The sequence below is a fragment of the Fusarium poae genome, chromosome 1 (genome assembly GCF_019609905.1).
Source record: "Fusarium poae strain DAOMC 252244 chromosome 1, whole genome shotgun sequence".
Taxonomy (NCBI): Eukaryota; Fungi; Ascomycota; class Sordariomycetes; order Hypocreales; family Nectriaceae; genus Fusarium; species Fusarium poae.
In genome coordinates, this window is record NC_058399.1 from 1,131,691 (window position 1) to 1,145,954 (window position 14,264).

The 14,264-nt window shown below is 49.3% G+C and overlaps 4 protein-coding genes across 4 annotated transcripts; 1 reads left to right on the forward strand and 3 right to left on the reverse strand.

The window, feature by feature from the left end:
- Positions 1–240: 240 nt before the first annotated feature.
- Positions 241–864, forward strand: FPOAC1_000397 (uncharacterized protein; the record flags this gene model as incomplete). The annotated part of the gene is made up of 1 exon (XM_044845012.1): positions 241–864. The coding sequence occupies one exon, from the start codon at positions 241–243 to the stop codon at positions 862–864; it is 624 nt and encodes a 207-aa protein (XP_044710928.1).
- A 950-nt stretch (positions 865–1,814) lies between these two features.
- FPOAC1_000398 (uncharacterized protein) lies at positions 1,815–4,712 on the reverse strand (the record flags this gene model as incomplete). Its single annotated transcript, XM_044845013.1, has 4 exons — positions 1,815–2,680; positions 2,767–3,229; positions 3,736–3,792; positions 3,879–4,712. The coding sequence occupies 4 exons, from the start codon at positions 4,710–4,712 to the stop codon at positions 1,815–1,817; spliced, it is 2,220 nt and encodes a 739-aa protein (XP_044710929.1).
- Positions 4,713–8,841: 4,129 nt separating this feature from the next.
- On the reverse strand, positions 8,842–10,254 carry FPOAC1_000399 (uncharacterized protein; the record flags this gene model as incomplete). The annotated part of the gene is made up of 2 exons (XM_044845014.1): positions 8,842–9,645; positions 9,694–10,254. 2 exons carry the CDS (start codon positions 10,252–10,254, stop codon positions 8,842–8,844), a joined length of 1,365 nt encoding a protein of 454 aa, XP_044710930.1.
- A 1,051-nt stretch (positions 10,255–11,305) lies between these two features.
- Positions 11,306–13,177, reverse strand: FPOAC1_000400 (uncharacterized protein; the record flags this gene model as incomplete). Its single annotated transcript, XM_044845015.1, has 1 exon — positions 11,306–13,177. The coding sequence occupies one exon, from the start codon at positions 13,175–13,177 to the stop codon at positions 11,306–11,308; it is 1,872 nt and encodes a 623-aa protein (XP_044710931.1).
- Between the last annotated feature and the right edge of the window lie 1,087 nt (positions 13,178–14,264).

Below are 14,264 nucleotides of genomic sequence, written 5' to 3' on the forward strand. Positions count from 1 at the left end.
TTGAAGTGATACGCTGGGTTTCGTGACTCCTTACTTGACTCACCTTCTGACCTCTGAAAGCATAAGAGACGACATTAGGTAGGTGCTGTTTAGATCAGACTTCTTGGGCTTTTTGTTTCAGTATCATAAAGCGCAAGGCTAAATTCTCTGTTACCCACTAGACTCAGTACTGATACTCGCAGTCAACTCCGCGAAGAGCACATTTTCCTCAAATCTGCCACTCATTCGACTGAACTCATCATGGCTGAGCCTACCAAGTTAATCTCGCCTTCACCACCCAGTGAAGAGCCTGGAACCCTGCTTTTGGAGACCGAACGTCTTATCATACGACGATACTATCTCTCAGATGCACATGTTCTAGCGAGTTCGGCCAACAATAAAGCCATTGCTGCCAACTTACGCAACGCATTCCCATCTCCGTATACCCTCGAAAATGCCCAGAATTTTCTAGCCAACATGGCTTGCAAGCCAGACGGAACATCTTATCCTTATCATAACGGCATCTTTCTTAAGCCCAGCGCAGCCGAAAACCCGTCAAAGGAGCCCCTCTTCATCGGCGCTATAGGCGCAATGCCCAAAAATGACATGTACTTTCGTACGTGGGAGATAGGCTACTGGCTAGCCGAGCCAGCTTGGGGAAAAGGCTATATGCCGGAGGCTGCAAAGGCGTTCGTACGGTGGTGCTTTGAGACGTGGCCTGACTTAAATAGGATTGAGGCAGTGATCAAAAGCTCAAATGCTGCTGGTCTGGCTACAGTAAAGAAATTAGGTTTCACATATGAAGGCACGAGAAGAGGTGCAATCTTCAAGAACGGTGAGATTCTGGATGAAATCCAGTTTGCATTTTTGAGAAACGAGTTGTAAAGATCCGGATGCCCTCTAGCATGTAGCAGAAAGTTGGCCTCTCAAGTTTTAGAGTACATATTAAGAATGCTTGGGCTTCAGTTTGAAGATCAGAAAATACAAAAAAAGCGGCACGAAATAAAGTTGCGAGACACATGAGAATACAATAGGCTATTAAAGCACAGTCCGAGTTATTAAGTAAGTTATATTTATTATGTTAACCATTATTGTATACTAGCTTAGATTGCAGCCAAACTCCCATCAAGCAGGATTGGAATATGTAGTTACCAAACACATGGTATTACCAGCAGCCAGTTGGTCACCGTCGCTTGTGTATCCAATCGCAGCTTGGTCAGCCAAGCTCAGCTAGAGCTATAGCCTGGCCTCTCGCGGATAACCAGATCATCCGCCATCTAGTCTGTAGGGAAGTCAAGTGGCGCAAAGCAAAGTATACTAGCAGTACCACTGAAGTCTTGCGTTAGCTTCTTGTGTTTCGTCTTTCCTGTGTCAATCCCCGCCGTGTTGGCTTCTACCAGTCCGTTCCATGATGCCGATTTCTATATTTCTTCTTCTCCCTCACTGCCTGACTGCAGGAGCATTAAGGTATACACTTCGACCGTAGTGGTCATTGTATTTTTGCAAACGCCTCGACCACACTGGATAGTGAAGGCCATGATGAACAAAGGGGAAGTAAGGGTAAAGACAATGCCTCGCCATCCCATCCCAATCCGTTGGGAAAGAAGAAAACGCCATTAACGCAAAAGCCAAAAATGAACTTTTAATGAACCCCTCGCCATGCCTTATATGCAACAAATAACAGCCCGCTTTATTGATAAACAGTGCTTTTTTTTTAAACGAAATGGAAACACATGACCACAAGGCCATGCTGGGTTGGTGACAAAAGAAAAATGGCTGCAGCCGTGAATTGAATAGGATAAACCGAAAGGCGCATCCGGAATACCAAAAGTTGATTAATTTCTCCGAGCGATATTGACACCTGGATTGACGAATGCTCTATGTGCGATGTCGCAGAACCGGCGAACCACGTTGGTCGTACCTCCTGTCACTTGTGACTCGTCGAAGATGAATTTGGATGCAACCGCAAGCCTATTCTTGGGGTCGCTCTCGTCAACGTGCTGCGGAGCGTTGTTGTATGTAGAATCGAAGTGGGGTGAAAGCTCTCGAACAACAGCAATAGAGTAGAGGACATCACGGTTCTCGCGACCATCGAGCAGGTAACGCATTCTTGCAAGCATATCCTCCCTCACCTTGACTGCAACTTGACCAGTGGGATTGTCGCGCGTCCGTACAAACTCGGCCAAACTGTACCAGAAGTCAAATTGACGGATGCGAGAATTGCCAGGGTCCTGCACGGGTAAACAAAGAGGGTTGGAAGGCAGATAGTCGCCACAGAGTAGTGCCTCGACAACTCGAATTCGGTTTTGGGCCTCCTTGGCATCATTCTCAGCTGGCAGACCAGGGTTGACAGGAGAGGTTGTGGGGGCTTCGTAGGCTGATCGCGCAAGCTCCCATACGAGGCGCGTCTCAAGGATACCCGAGTAAGCCATTTGCGAATGATCGTTGACCTTGACAGCCTCCAATGTTTTGAGAAAGCTTGCTAGCAAATCCACCAAGTAAGGGTTTCGAGGAAGTGACATCTTTCCATTTTCCGTAAAAAAGTACCATGTGGTTTCGAAGAAAGAACTGAGACCATGTGCATACATCTCATGGTAGACCTTTGTGATTTCGTTGAGCATCTCCTCAGGATGAGGACCACTCTGGGGCGGCGGAACTTGGCCCAAGAGTTTGATAATCTCATCGATATTCATTTTGTTGGCTGTCAAAAACACGCGTAAGCAGATGTTCTCAATAGCAGCGCAGCAAACGACGAACAAGGGTAAAATCAATAATAAGGGGCGCCACCTCTTAGGTTTTGGTTGTCAGCAAGAGGCCTTTGGTCAACCGCTCTTGAGCTTTCGGGATTGTGAAGGGCTGGGTCAATAGCAGCAGCCGAATACTCGTATGTTGGCTCGGACTTGACAGGAGGAGACGCCACGTTGGAGAAACTGGAATCGTAGCTAAGCGAGGTGATAGAAGGGTTGGGGCTTGCGGTTGTTGCGTGAGCTGTTGCGTATGAGCTGGGGAGCATCGACGGTTGGCTACCGTATGAGTTGGTAGGTCGAGCGGTGAGGACAGGGTTGGGCGCTATGGAGGAAGGAATGCTCGAAGGCACGGAGCTAGGGACTGTAGGAGGAGTCCTCTGGCTAGGTGCCGGTTGAATATTAGAAGGCTGCCCGCCTGCTTGCTGCCGAAAGATTGGATCGTAACCCAAACACTCGCGCTTTGACTTCTTGCAATTATTGCAAGTTGGGTGTGTCTCGTCGCACTAAAAGAAGATGTTAGAGCTATGTTGGGCGGGGTAGTCGTATCTCCACTAGAAGAAATAGGCCAGGAATGGAGAGGGGGTTGTGCAGTGCAGTGCAGCTGCGAGGTACAGTACGCGCGACCAATAGTAAGCTTAATTGAGCTCTCAGAACTCTGAGAAACTCCAAGCTCTAGGTCCGGTTCATTTGCTGAGGCGACGGGAAATTTTGGAGGCATGCGGTTGCAGATACAGAGAGGCATTACGAGGGAAACCAGGAGCTGCGCAACACTACGTGAACCTGAGTCTTGCTCGCTTCGCTTGTAGCTTCTGCCAAACGAGAAATCTGCAGAAAGCCGCAAACATGATACAGCATGTCGATCTGGGCAACCTAATTCCGGCTCTCCAGCTCTGGCGCGTACTTGCAGTCCTTTTCCCCCCAAGCTTGTCCTCTCATAGCATCGTTTTCCATTGCGCAAGTTGAAACCACAAGCTGCACGAGGGATGAAGAGTACGAAATCATGGCTTACCTTGATTCGGCGTTTTCTGCAAGTCAGACAACCTGTCTTTGTCCGACGTTTGATCTCCTACACTCAGTCAGCCCTGGTTCCTTTTGTCCCGTCCGCCATTGGCTAGGACTGCATTCAAGATGCCCGACTAGACTTTTACACACCTTCTTTGGCCCCCTATGGCCCATAAGACGGGGATCATGCGGAATAGCGTAACGAGCCATAGGATCAGAAAGTCCGTAACCTGGAGCCATGGGCATGCCCTGATGTTGATAGTACGGTACACCGCCTGGCACTTGGGCCATCGGCATGTTCATCGGCATGCCCTGTGGACTCGACACAGGCGGTCCATGTGGGTTCTCAATCGTCCTCATACTTGGCAGGGACATGTTGCTACCGATAGGCATAGGACTGGGCCGGTACGCCTCAGCCGGTTGACTCGTTACCGCAGGATAAGAGCCATATTGAGCAGTTGTTACACCGATCGATGGCGCATAATGTGTCGAAGACCCCTGGTAGCTGACATGCTGGCCATGAGGCATTCCCGGATGTTGGTTAGACATTTCCGAATTAGATGCAGGTGTTGTCGAGACAGCCTCGGGAGCTCTACTGTCGCCGTTCTGTTGGGCAACCGCGGGCGCAGCGGTAGAGGCAACTGGAGCTGGAGCTGGCGTAGAAGTCGGCGCAGAAGAAGAGACTGCGGGAAGTTCGGGCTCTGCGGGAACGGGTGCGGAGGTGGAAACTGCAGCGGTCGTCGAGGCGGTCGGACGGTCCGCTGCTGTGAACGGTACCGATGCAATCGAGGTGATGGGCGGGAGCGTCGTGTCGGAATGAGCTGAAGCTGTATTGGCAGTTCTGGTGCTCGCGGCGTGAGTTGTGGGAGCGGTGACAGATGCGACAATGGGAGCTAGAGAAGGAGAGTTTGATGTCAGAACAGAAGAAGCTGAAGGATTATTGGGAGAGTCTCCGTGACTCTGCCCATGGTCGTCTTGAGCCATGTTGTTTTTTAATTAGAAATTTTTATGGAGCCTCAAAGCGAAGTCAGGAAGACTGAGAGTTGACCAGGGGGACGCGACCCTGGGTCGGTCACGGAGGGAAGACGAGGTGCTGGCGCTGGGCAAGGAAGATCAAATCCAAAGGAACCGGGGCGTAGCAGGGGGAGAGAAAAAGGCGTGCAAGAGGGGCAGACTCCGGGACCAGGGGCCGCGACACGATGCGACGACGATGGAACTGTCACTGAGAGTAAGGCAAAGTCGCGATGGTGGACTGGGCCAAGACCAGCGAGCGACAGGTAACGCGCTGGCGCTGGAGCTCTGCACTGGAGCTCTGAGCTGGAGGAGCAGGTATCGGAAAGGTGAGTCGATGAAGCCCAGTCCAGGGGTCCAAGAGGCGGGATCGGTAGGCGAGGCAGACTAGTAGAGGCAGAGCTGCAAGATCGGGAGCGAATAGCAAATAGAGTTGAGTCGTAATAACTGCACGGTGCTGTAGAATACGATCAATACACCCATAGCATCGCAGCACAACACAGAACGGGATACACTAGACAGATAGAACAGCGCAGCACAGTACAGCACAATAAAATGGATCGCCCCCTGCCTGGTTGCCGCGTTGTAGTAGTGGTGGTGGGAGTGGTGACCGTGGTGGTGGTGTTGGTGTTGGCCGTCCAGGTCCCAGTAAATTGTAAGTTCTAGTGGAGACGGGCCGGCGGGGGCTTTTGGCTTAAGTTTGTAGGCCGCCAGGCCGCTTGCTGCCCATTCAGTCTCCGCCGGTACGGGATGATCGATACTCGACAAACAAGCGCGACGCGAGCTTTGCCCAGTACAGACAATACGGTACAGTAAACTCGTTACAAAACTTAGGCAACAGGCGGACGGTTCCGTAGACGAAATGGAGGCGAGGCAGCATGTACGTAGCTCTAGAATAATTGGTAGAAGGGTAGGTTCTCGCTCTGTAGAGGCCACTAGCAAGCATGCGTTTGTCCAGGATACCTTCTATATGAAGAACGTCTTTCGCTTAATGAAAAGTGATGTCCGTTCTGATGAGACTCGAGGACTGAGCAATAAAACTCAGCTCTATTTTTGAAAACCATAAGATTGTGTTGCTGAAATAGAATCATGGCTGCCTCTCATGCAAGACCCAAGTCCTCTGAATTCTTTTTAATCGGGTCCAGCCAAGTGGTGTTCAGATGAATCAATCATGGAACTAGCCGCACGGAACAACAGTAGCTCCCCGCCAGCTAGTAGAGCCTCGTCTCGGGCCTAAAAGTAATGTGCATTAGCGGCACATCAGATAGACGGCACCCATTGAAGCAGCATAACCGAAGAGGCTTCGAAAAGGTTTGTTTGAACAACATCTCATCTCATCTCATCTCATCTCATCTCGTTCCATGCATGCAAATATGCAAGGCGCATGGGCAATGGCAGTTGGGGATCTTGTTTAGATCTTACATACATATGATCATCAGCCGTCAAAGCGGCTGCAACATATTGACGAGAATATTTTTTGCTTTTTTCCCTTTCTCCTTGACTCGCTTGGTCGGGTCCACCAGTAATTGGCAATTCTGGAAGCTCTCTGGAAGCCAGAGAATCTCCTCTCTCCCTTACTCTGTGGATTACAGGACCCTGCTAACGAGGCTACACAATCAATCAATGAGCAGGGGACCAATATAATAGCATGGATAGTTATGGCGGAGCATAATATCGCGGTACTCTGCTGAAGCCAAAGCTGGCGGTGTCAAGTTCGGTCTCATTATCAAGAACAACAGATATATTACGTGGAGTGTCGGAATGATTCATGTCTGCAACACCGCCATTTGCTTTTTATTCTGCACCGGATTATTCTGGTACGTAAGACAAGACGATCATCAAAGGCGACTTGAATGCCTCATCTACACAAGCTTGTAAAGTGACTGCTACAGTCCAGTTGACGGACAGTATCTAGTCTGGGCAACCCTGGCCAAAGCTTGAGACAAGGCGGCTAATTGTGCTTGATTGTGTGCCACTCATGGGCTCTCGGGTGCAAGGTTCTCGTCCCGTAGTCTAGTAATATTATAGTCGACTCCAAATAATCAAGACACCCCTATTCTCTCACCTCCAGTGACTTTTGGTCCCTCGACAGCTAGGAGGTAATTAGTTCGCTAATAGTTCTTACCAGCCTACCAACCTTCCATGGCACCCAGAGAGGGACTTCAGACTCAGATTGACGCTTTGGCTAGACCTGAATAGTAAGTACTCACTGTAGGTCATTCAAGGGCCCAAGTTAGTGTTTATCCATTTGTTCTCTCTTTTCTCGTTACCTACTAGTCAGTACCTGTTAGCCTGTGCATACATGGCGCCAGCGGCCAGCAACTTCACTTCGAACTAGTGAAGATCTTTCTACAGACCGTTGATACCTTGGCACGGATCAGGAGGAAACAGTGGTACGTATCCGTAGGTATCTTAGGTTCCTTTTGGGAGCGCTCTTCTGAGTTTCCATTGAACTTCCCCAAGACTGGACTGTCACATTAGTAGATTAGATACCCCCGCAAGCCACTGGACCCACAGCAACCCCCCGTAGAAGACTCCTGGCCTCCTGTTGGCTTCGAATGCTTCTATGGAAGGCGCTAATGCCAGGTACCAGCCAGACGGTGCTCGCTCGCTCGAACCCTTCCACCAAAGGAAAGAACCCAACCCAAAAACCAACTACCGCACCTGCCTACACACTTGCACATGAGCTGAGTCAGAATCCAAACATACATTCTGTAGTAGGAAAGTGCTACAGAGTAAATATTCTTCCATTCATACACTCATCTACTCGAACCTCAATAATCTTCTGTCAAACATTGATCTATCCGGTAATTCCACCGTTCTAAGCTACTCCTTACAGAGTAAGATTATGCGAGCATCACTGATTGACCATCGTCATATACTCCTCTATTTCTTGGGCTGGTCTTCCCCCAAAAGCAGGTATCCGCTACGGATTACTGCAAATCCTGCCGCCGCCCACTGATTCCCAATCTTAACAAATATATCCAATGTCATCTCCCCCTCTTTCCAATTTCAGCCAATTCGATACCCCTGTCTTCTGTATCACTTCAGTCTGTTCCATTTCCAAGGAGTCAATGCCTAACTAGGAAATGGATGGCCCAAAGGAGATAACAGCTAACATCAACCATAGCACAGCAAGACAAATACATGTCTTGAGCCGCCAGTTTGCTTCGGCCATGTTTTAGCTTTCTGACCGTATCCGTACACGCTTCACGTGTATAGTATAGGACCTATACCTATACAATTCACCCGTCACTACTACTGGAAACGAACTAACCGGCAAGATCCCGGTGGAAGCGAGACGAGCCTCTCCACAACTCCAAGACCTGTTCTGGTTCGCTGACTTCAACCCGCTCATACGGGTCCTCGGATGGTTCCCACTCTACCTACCGCCTTTTCAGACTTGGCTTGCTGTCTTGTACCATACGGTACCTTCCAGTATAAGTGGGTAACGGCAATAGTAGCCACCTCCCTCCCCGTTTGTCAAAGCCAACATCCCGGCTGACAGAAGCGACGGGAAGCAAGCGAGCGAACGCCGCCAACTAGGGGATGCCAGGAGGCAAGATTTTGAGCCAACCGGCTCTCTCTACGCATCTCACTATCTCGCCTTGCTGTGTCTCTCTCGCCTACCATTAGTTCCCGGATCTCTGGGACGCCCACCGACCTTTGCTGTACCATTGCTACTTCGCTGGCCAAGTCCCTTCCTGGCTCCTTTCCTCCGTGCGTGCAGACAATCTGCAGTACAGTACTGAGTACAGAGTATCCACGTTGCGGTCCTCCTCCCCACCAGCTGTCAATGGCGGTCGGCTTTTAGGTCACTAGTACTCGACCACGTTCCAATAAGGCGTCTCCTTCTACCTTACTCGAGAGGTGGAAACAAATACTTGACACTTGAGGCTAAAAGGGGGACGATACAAAATGGTACATGGTATGATACATACGTTGAACCGGAAAAGGCCCCGAGCACAAGATCATCCACCAGATACCTTGCGCCAACGCTGAGTTTCCGACACCGTTTCGAACTTATGCAGTACGACTGAACCCCAGTGTTGATCACCAGGAGCCTGCCTGCCCGCTGTTTCTGTTTGACAGGAACATCTCGTTATCTGCAGCCGTTGAGCAATGGCTTTACCTCAGGCCAGTTTATCCCCGATGCTTTCCCTGTAGCGCCGTCCGCCCCCAGCAATAGCCAAGGACTCGTGTGACACCGCTCAATCTCCATCTCATATGTCCATGCCAAGCAGCGCCGTCCACTTTGCTCACATCGCTTTTGGCAAGCGTTGGCACTTCTGACGTCGCCCCACGAGCGGGTGTGCTCGTCCGGTTTACCCACATGGTCCGCCATCAACTCGGTCGGCCGGCTCTCGAGCGCCGATATGGCTGACCCCCCGAACAACTGCCAGACATCGTGCCATAGCACCGGCTGGTCTACCTCCGCAAGGGTCTCTCCGACGCGGCGCATTTCACCGGGCTTCCGCAAGCCATGGAAAGAAACCAGGGGTGAGCAAAAGCGATCGCCCCAGATACGTGTGATGGATGGTGGTTCACCGTTGAAATGATGATTATACGCCTCCTCGATGTAGATCCCCAGCTTCTGTAGTGTTGTTGCCACCAGGCGGTCTCCCCACGTCTCAGTCATGGATTCGGCATATGCTTCCTGCACGATGCCTGGATGTTGAAACAACTGTCGCATCGCTTCTCCGGAGATCAGAATGCCAGATCCTCCATGTCCAAAGCGCGCCTTGTAATCGCCCACCGCGTTGCCAATATACTGGGGTTTTCGGTAGTCAATATGGCCCATGAGGAGCTCCAGAGACGGCCGAATCAAGAAGGTATCATCATCCAAAATGATGTACCACTTCTTGTTGGGCAACTCGTTATATATCATCTCCATACCCATGATAAACTATCTCCGTCAGCAGATTGGAAAGTTCGGTCGTCCCAATAGACATACCTTGAGGGCATCGAGTTCCCATCCATAGGTCTGGCCAATTTTCAGGGCCTCTTCCTCATCTCCGGCCTGGAGCCTGGCCTGGAGACTCATGTACTTGACAAGCCTGGGGTAATCATCAATTTTACCCTTGATTTTGGTCTCCATGACCCTTTTGATAGCATCGTGCACCGTGGCACCAATCAGACTTGCATCTGTCTGGTTCACAGTTGTCCAATCTCCAACGACGAGGAAACTCTCGCCTTCCTTTCCTAGGTAACCACCTGTTGCCTTGAACGCAGCAAGCTGTTCGGCTACCCTATGACGCGTTCCATAACCGGTTTTGATGAGATAACCCACGTCGTTTTTAAGGTCCACGGTGAAACGTGGTGCCTTGTATAGCCAAGCATCTTTGTTTGATGCTGCGCCGCGGAGGAAATTGAAGAAACGCGAAACATTGAAGACGAGCGCTAGGCGAATCGCTGAATCGTGAGGGAGGATAGTGTAAATTATAAACACAGATATGAGAAGAAGAATAAAGATAGGTCGTAGGCGACGTCTTGTACGTCGAGAGATGAAAACCATTATGAAAGACTGGTTGCTATATATGAGCGATGAGAAAAGATGTTCTCGGTTATGAAATTTTGTCTGTATTTTTTTCACGGTAAGATCTCGCCAAGAATTCCTTGGGGCTTTTTCAAGTCGTCAATCTCTAACCGCAACATCCTCGGATGTCGAATCTCATGAGATGTAATGCGCCATGTGCTTGAGGTACGGTAATCGGCCAAGCTTAGTAGTCAACTCCTTTGAGGGTCAAGCGAAGGGGTCTGGGATAATTGCTCCCTTATCACAAGATCCGCAAGCTCTATGTCGGATTGACGAACAAATGGGAGATCTAGGAGAATATGACTTTGGAGATGAAAGAATATAAGTGCAATACGTAACGATAGTTCCTATCAACGAGGTTGGGGTGGTCGTCATCTCCAAAGCTGTTCACTCTTAGCTGTTCCCATATCCTGCTGAGTCATTCTGTGGGGCGGAATTAGCTGCGAGACAGAATGCAATCTTGTTCCAGCTATTGTTCGTTGTACCGTGTAATAGGTAGGCTATGTACCTACGCATAGGTTTTGTTTGGTCAGAATGGATATTTGCTACTTTCTAAAAGGTGAAGCAACTTAAATAGGTATGTATTGTCAGTTACGGATTCTCGTTAGAACTTACACATTACTGAATTATGTTTTGCGATATTGGTCACATAAAAAGCCACAGGGTAACAAGTCAAGATGATACTGCTCTCATCGATGCTTTGAATAAAATGCGTATTTTGTTTCTTCGCTTCTCCTCGCATGATGTTATGTCGTATGCCAATCGCTGCTTTCCATATTTACATAATTCTCTTTCCCTTCCCAGCTACCTAGGCTCCGGATATTCTTCAACAGCTGTATGAAAACGATGGAATCTAATAGTATTGAAACCTAAACATCTGTTTCCCGTCAAAACGCCAACCCTATGCACAAGGACAGGTGAGGCTAGAATACAAACTCCCCCACCAAGAACGTACAACCTTAGCGTACCTCACAAAGCGCGATGTGTCGTCTGACGTGCCGTCCGATGTGCCGTCTGATGTGTCGCCCTCCTAAGAGTCTTCCTTGTCGAGCTCGTAAAATAATAGATAGACTTCTCTCTGCATGCCCAAGACTTCGCTCGTCTTGGCCTCCTTGACCTTTTCGTCGTTGACGCGCCACCATTTGTCTGAGGTTGTCTTGCGCTTTTTTGATCGTTTCGAGACATTGGATGGCACGAGTTTGGGCGTGGTTGAGCTGCTGTTAGTCTGCTTGGGAGATGTGAGCTTGGAGATGGCAGATTTAGTAGAAGCTGCCACGGAACGGAGGCTGCTGGTTTCAGGATCCTTTGGCTTGCCGATTGCTGGTAAGCTCGCCGAACCACGTAGATCAGACGGGACACTCCTAGGTGGCGGAGGCAACGAATCCAGAGAAGGCGTTGAAGAATTACCAGACGAGCCCGACAGGAGATCGGGAGTGGAAATGGCCGGGCTGTGTGTTGGTCTACCACCGAGCACGGGTGTTCCCATAGGTGTCGGTGTCTTGCTGAATGCTTCCGAAGGCTGGAAAGTATTCGGGTTGGAGAAGGGTGCGGGAACGTTCTGTCGTCGAAACGCTTCGTAGTGGCCACTGTTATGTCCACCGCGGTGGGTTACTAGGCCGAGCAGCTTGTATTTCTTTTGATCCATCAAGCCACCAAGAGGTAGTTGCTCAGGGAAGACTACCTTGGCAGAGTTCTTCTGTGTCATTTGTCCCACGTCGTAAATAGAGCGAGACAAGTGAATAGCCAAAATCTTTGGGAATATGGACATCCGTGTCGTCTTTGCGATTTTGCGCTTGGGCGCGTAGCGGCTGTCTCCAAGATCGAGATCTTCCGGCGGGTTCTCGGGATCTGTGTCTATCGTATGTTGGAGTCTGTCGATATTCTCCTGAGCTTGCGCCTTGAAACTTTCTGACGTCGACTTGGCCATTTCGGCTTCCAGGCCCGCCTTTGTTTGTAGCAATCGACACATTTCGCACTTGAAGTCATCGATTGTCTCGGATTTAAAGATGCCGTCGAAGCATGCATTCAACGTCGTGCCCGATACTTGAGGAACAGCCAGCGTGATAGTGCAGAATGTTTCCTCTCGGGGCTTAGTCTTATAATTGCATGTCAAGCACTTGAGATGCGACTCATATTTTCCTTCCATTGGAAAGCCTTCCTCAATCTCCAAAGGCAATTGGCCTTCGACCTGCGGTATCTCGGTTTCCTCGGATGGTTCGATGGCAGAGTTGCTGTCGCCATTCGTAGTAGGATGTTGTTCCTGTGAAGATTTGTCACTGTCATTTCCGTTGCCTTGATCTTCAGCTGTCGTGTCGATATTGGTAGTGCTATTGGTAGGGAACAAGCCACGTCTTCGTACGTGTAATCTTGCTCGTTGACCGCAATGGTATTCGTCCTTGAGTCGCTCGGCAACGATTTGAAGAAATTCCTGCGCGTCTTGTTGTTGGCGACTGATCCTCTGTTTAAAGGCCTGCTCCAAGACTTTAACGAACGGATGCGGGGATATGGACTTTTTATAGATGGGGCGTTCATTAAGCGCGTCCAGCATTTCTTTTAGTCCTTGTGTGACAAGTCCCTCTTGTAAACCCTGAAGCTTCCATTGCGGAATCTCCTTACCTTCCGGTTGGACAAGACTGGCATATACGGCAGGGTCTTCGATATGGCGACGATGCGTCTCGCGAATCAGATACACCCGTAGCTCTCCCAGACCAGCAAGAGCTTGCAGAACCGAGTTGATAAAGCAGTCATTGGCCTGGTTTCTTAAGCCGACGATCGTCTTTTTCTTGGAACTAGTAGCATCGTGGTCGATGGAAAAATTCGGCGCAAACACATAGATCAGCGCAGCGGCAGCGAGAGAGGCGCCGGCGGCGTATGAAACAACTGAAGTATTTTTATCGTGCATCTTTCAATACGGTGGTCTAGTGGCCGGTTCGGAGGACTCGGGATCGATCGAGAATATGAGGAGCAAGAGGAACTGTGAGGGACAAGCTCGTGTCGGACAGGTCAAACGGTCACTGCAGAACAGTGGCTTCGGAGCATGTCTTGGGTATCGGGTTTGATATGCGACCGAGGCTTTTTTGAATTGCAGACAGAGAGCTAACTCCGAATTGTATTGTTTAAGTTCGCGGAGCAATTCGACATGGCAGGATGGGTTAAGAGTTCAAAAGGGCGCACGAGGAACGACGAGTATGTAACAGAAATCGAGAAATGGTTAAGTCTAGTTTGTAGTGGTCCGTCCCCGGTGAGGTAGATTATGGAGAAACAATCCACCCTTGGAGCGTTTTTTTTTGGCAAAAACCAAACGTAACAGCCGGGGGTAAAACGAAAAACACGGGGATTTGACCATGAGATGACGGGTTTTCTGGAAGAAAGCGAAGCCGGAGCATCCCCACTCTTGCCAAAATTCCACCCCATTTTGGCAGGTGAACAAAGGAAGGAGCTCCGTTTATTGGTGTCCGCATGCCGTTTCCCCCGCTATACAAGGGGGTATCGGACGTAGCTTCGGGGGCATTTTGGCTTTGGACCCCCAAATCTGACCACCGATTGAGATCAAAACTACCCGGGAGCTGCACATTGGATGGCTATTTGATATTTATTTCCGCTGCATCCGATCAAGTGCTTATTTAACAAGTTTGATATCATGTCGAGGGATTTAATGGTGATCAATCCAATGTAATTTTTTGATTGTCGATGAGTCTGGATAAACCATAAAGTCGTCGTTAACTAAAATCTCACTCGAGACGTCGTCCCATACATACCCGTCAGTAAAATCTATTCAGTTAGGATATTAATTAAACAGTTTCATCAAACATGTGTTTCATACCTAGGCTTAATAACCACTTTTCCTTTCTAATTATATAAACATTTCTTTAGAACACCGCACTTTACCTACACTGTTACAAGCTTTAGGTCTTGTTTTATTATGGCTAAATACTAAGTATAGACCATGAAAGAGCTGACGTTAGTGATATCTTGACTTACACGTCGAA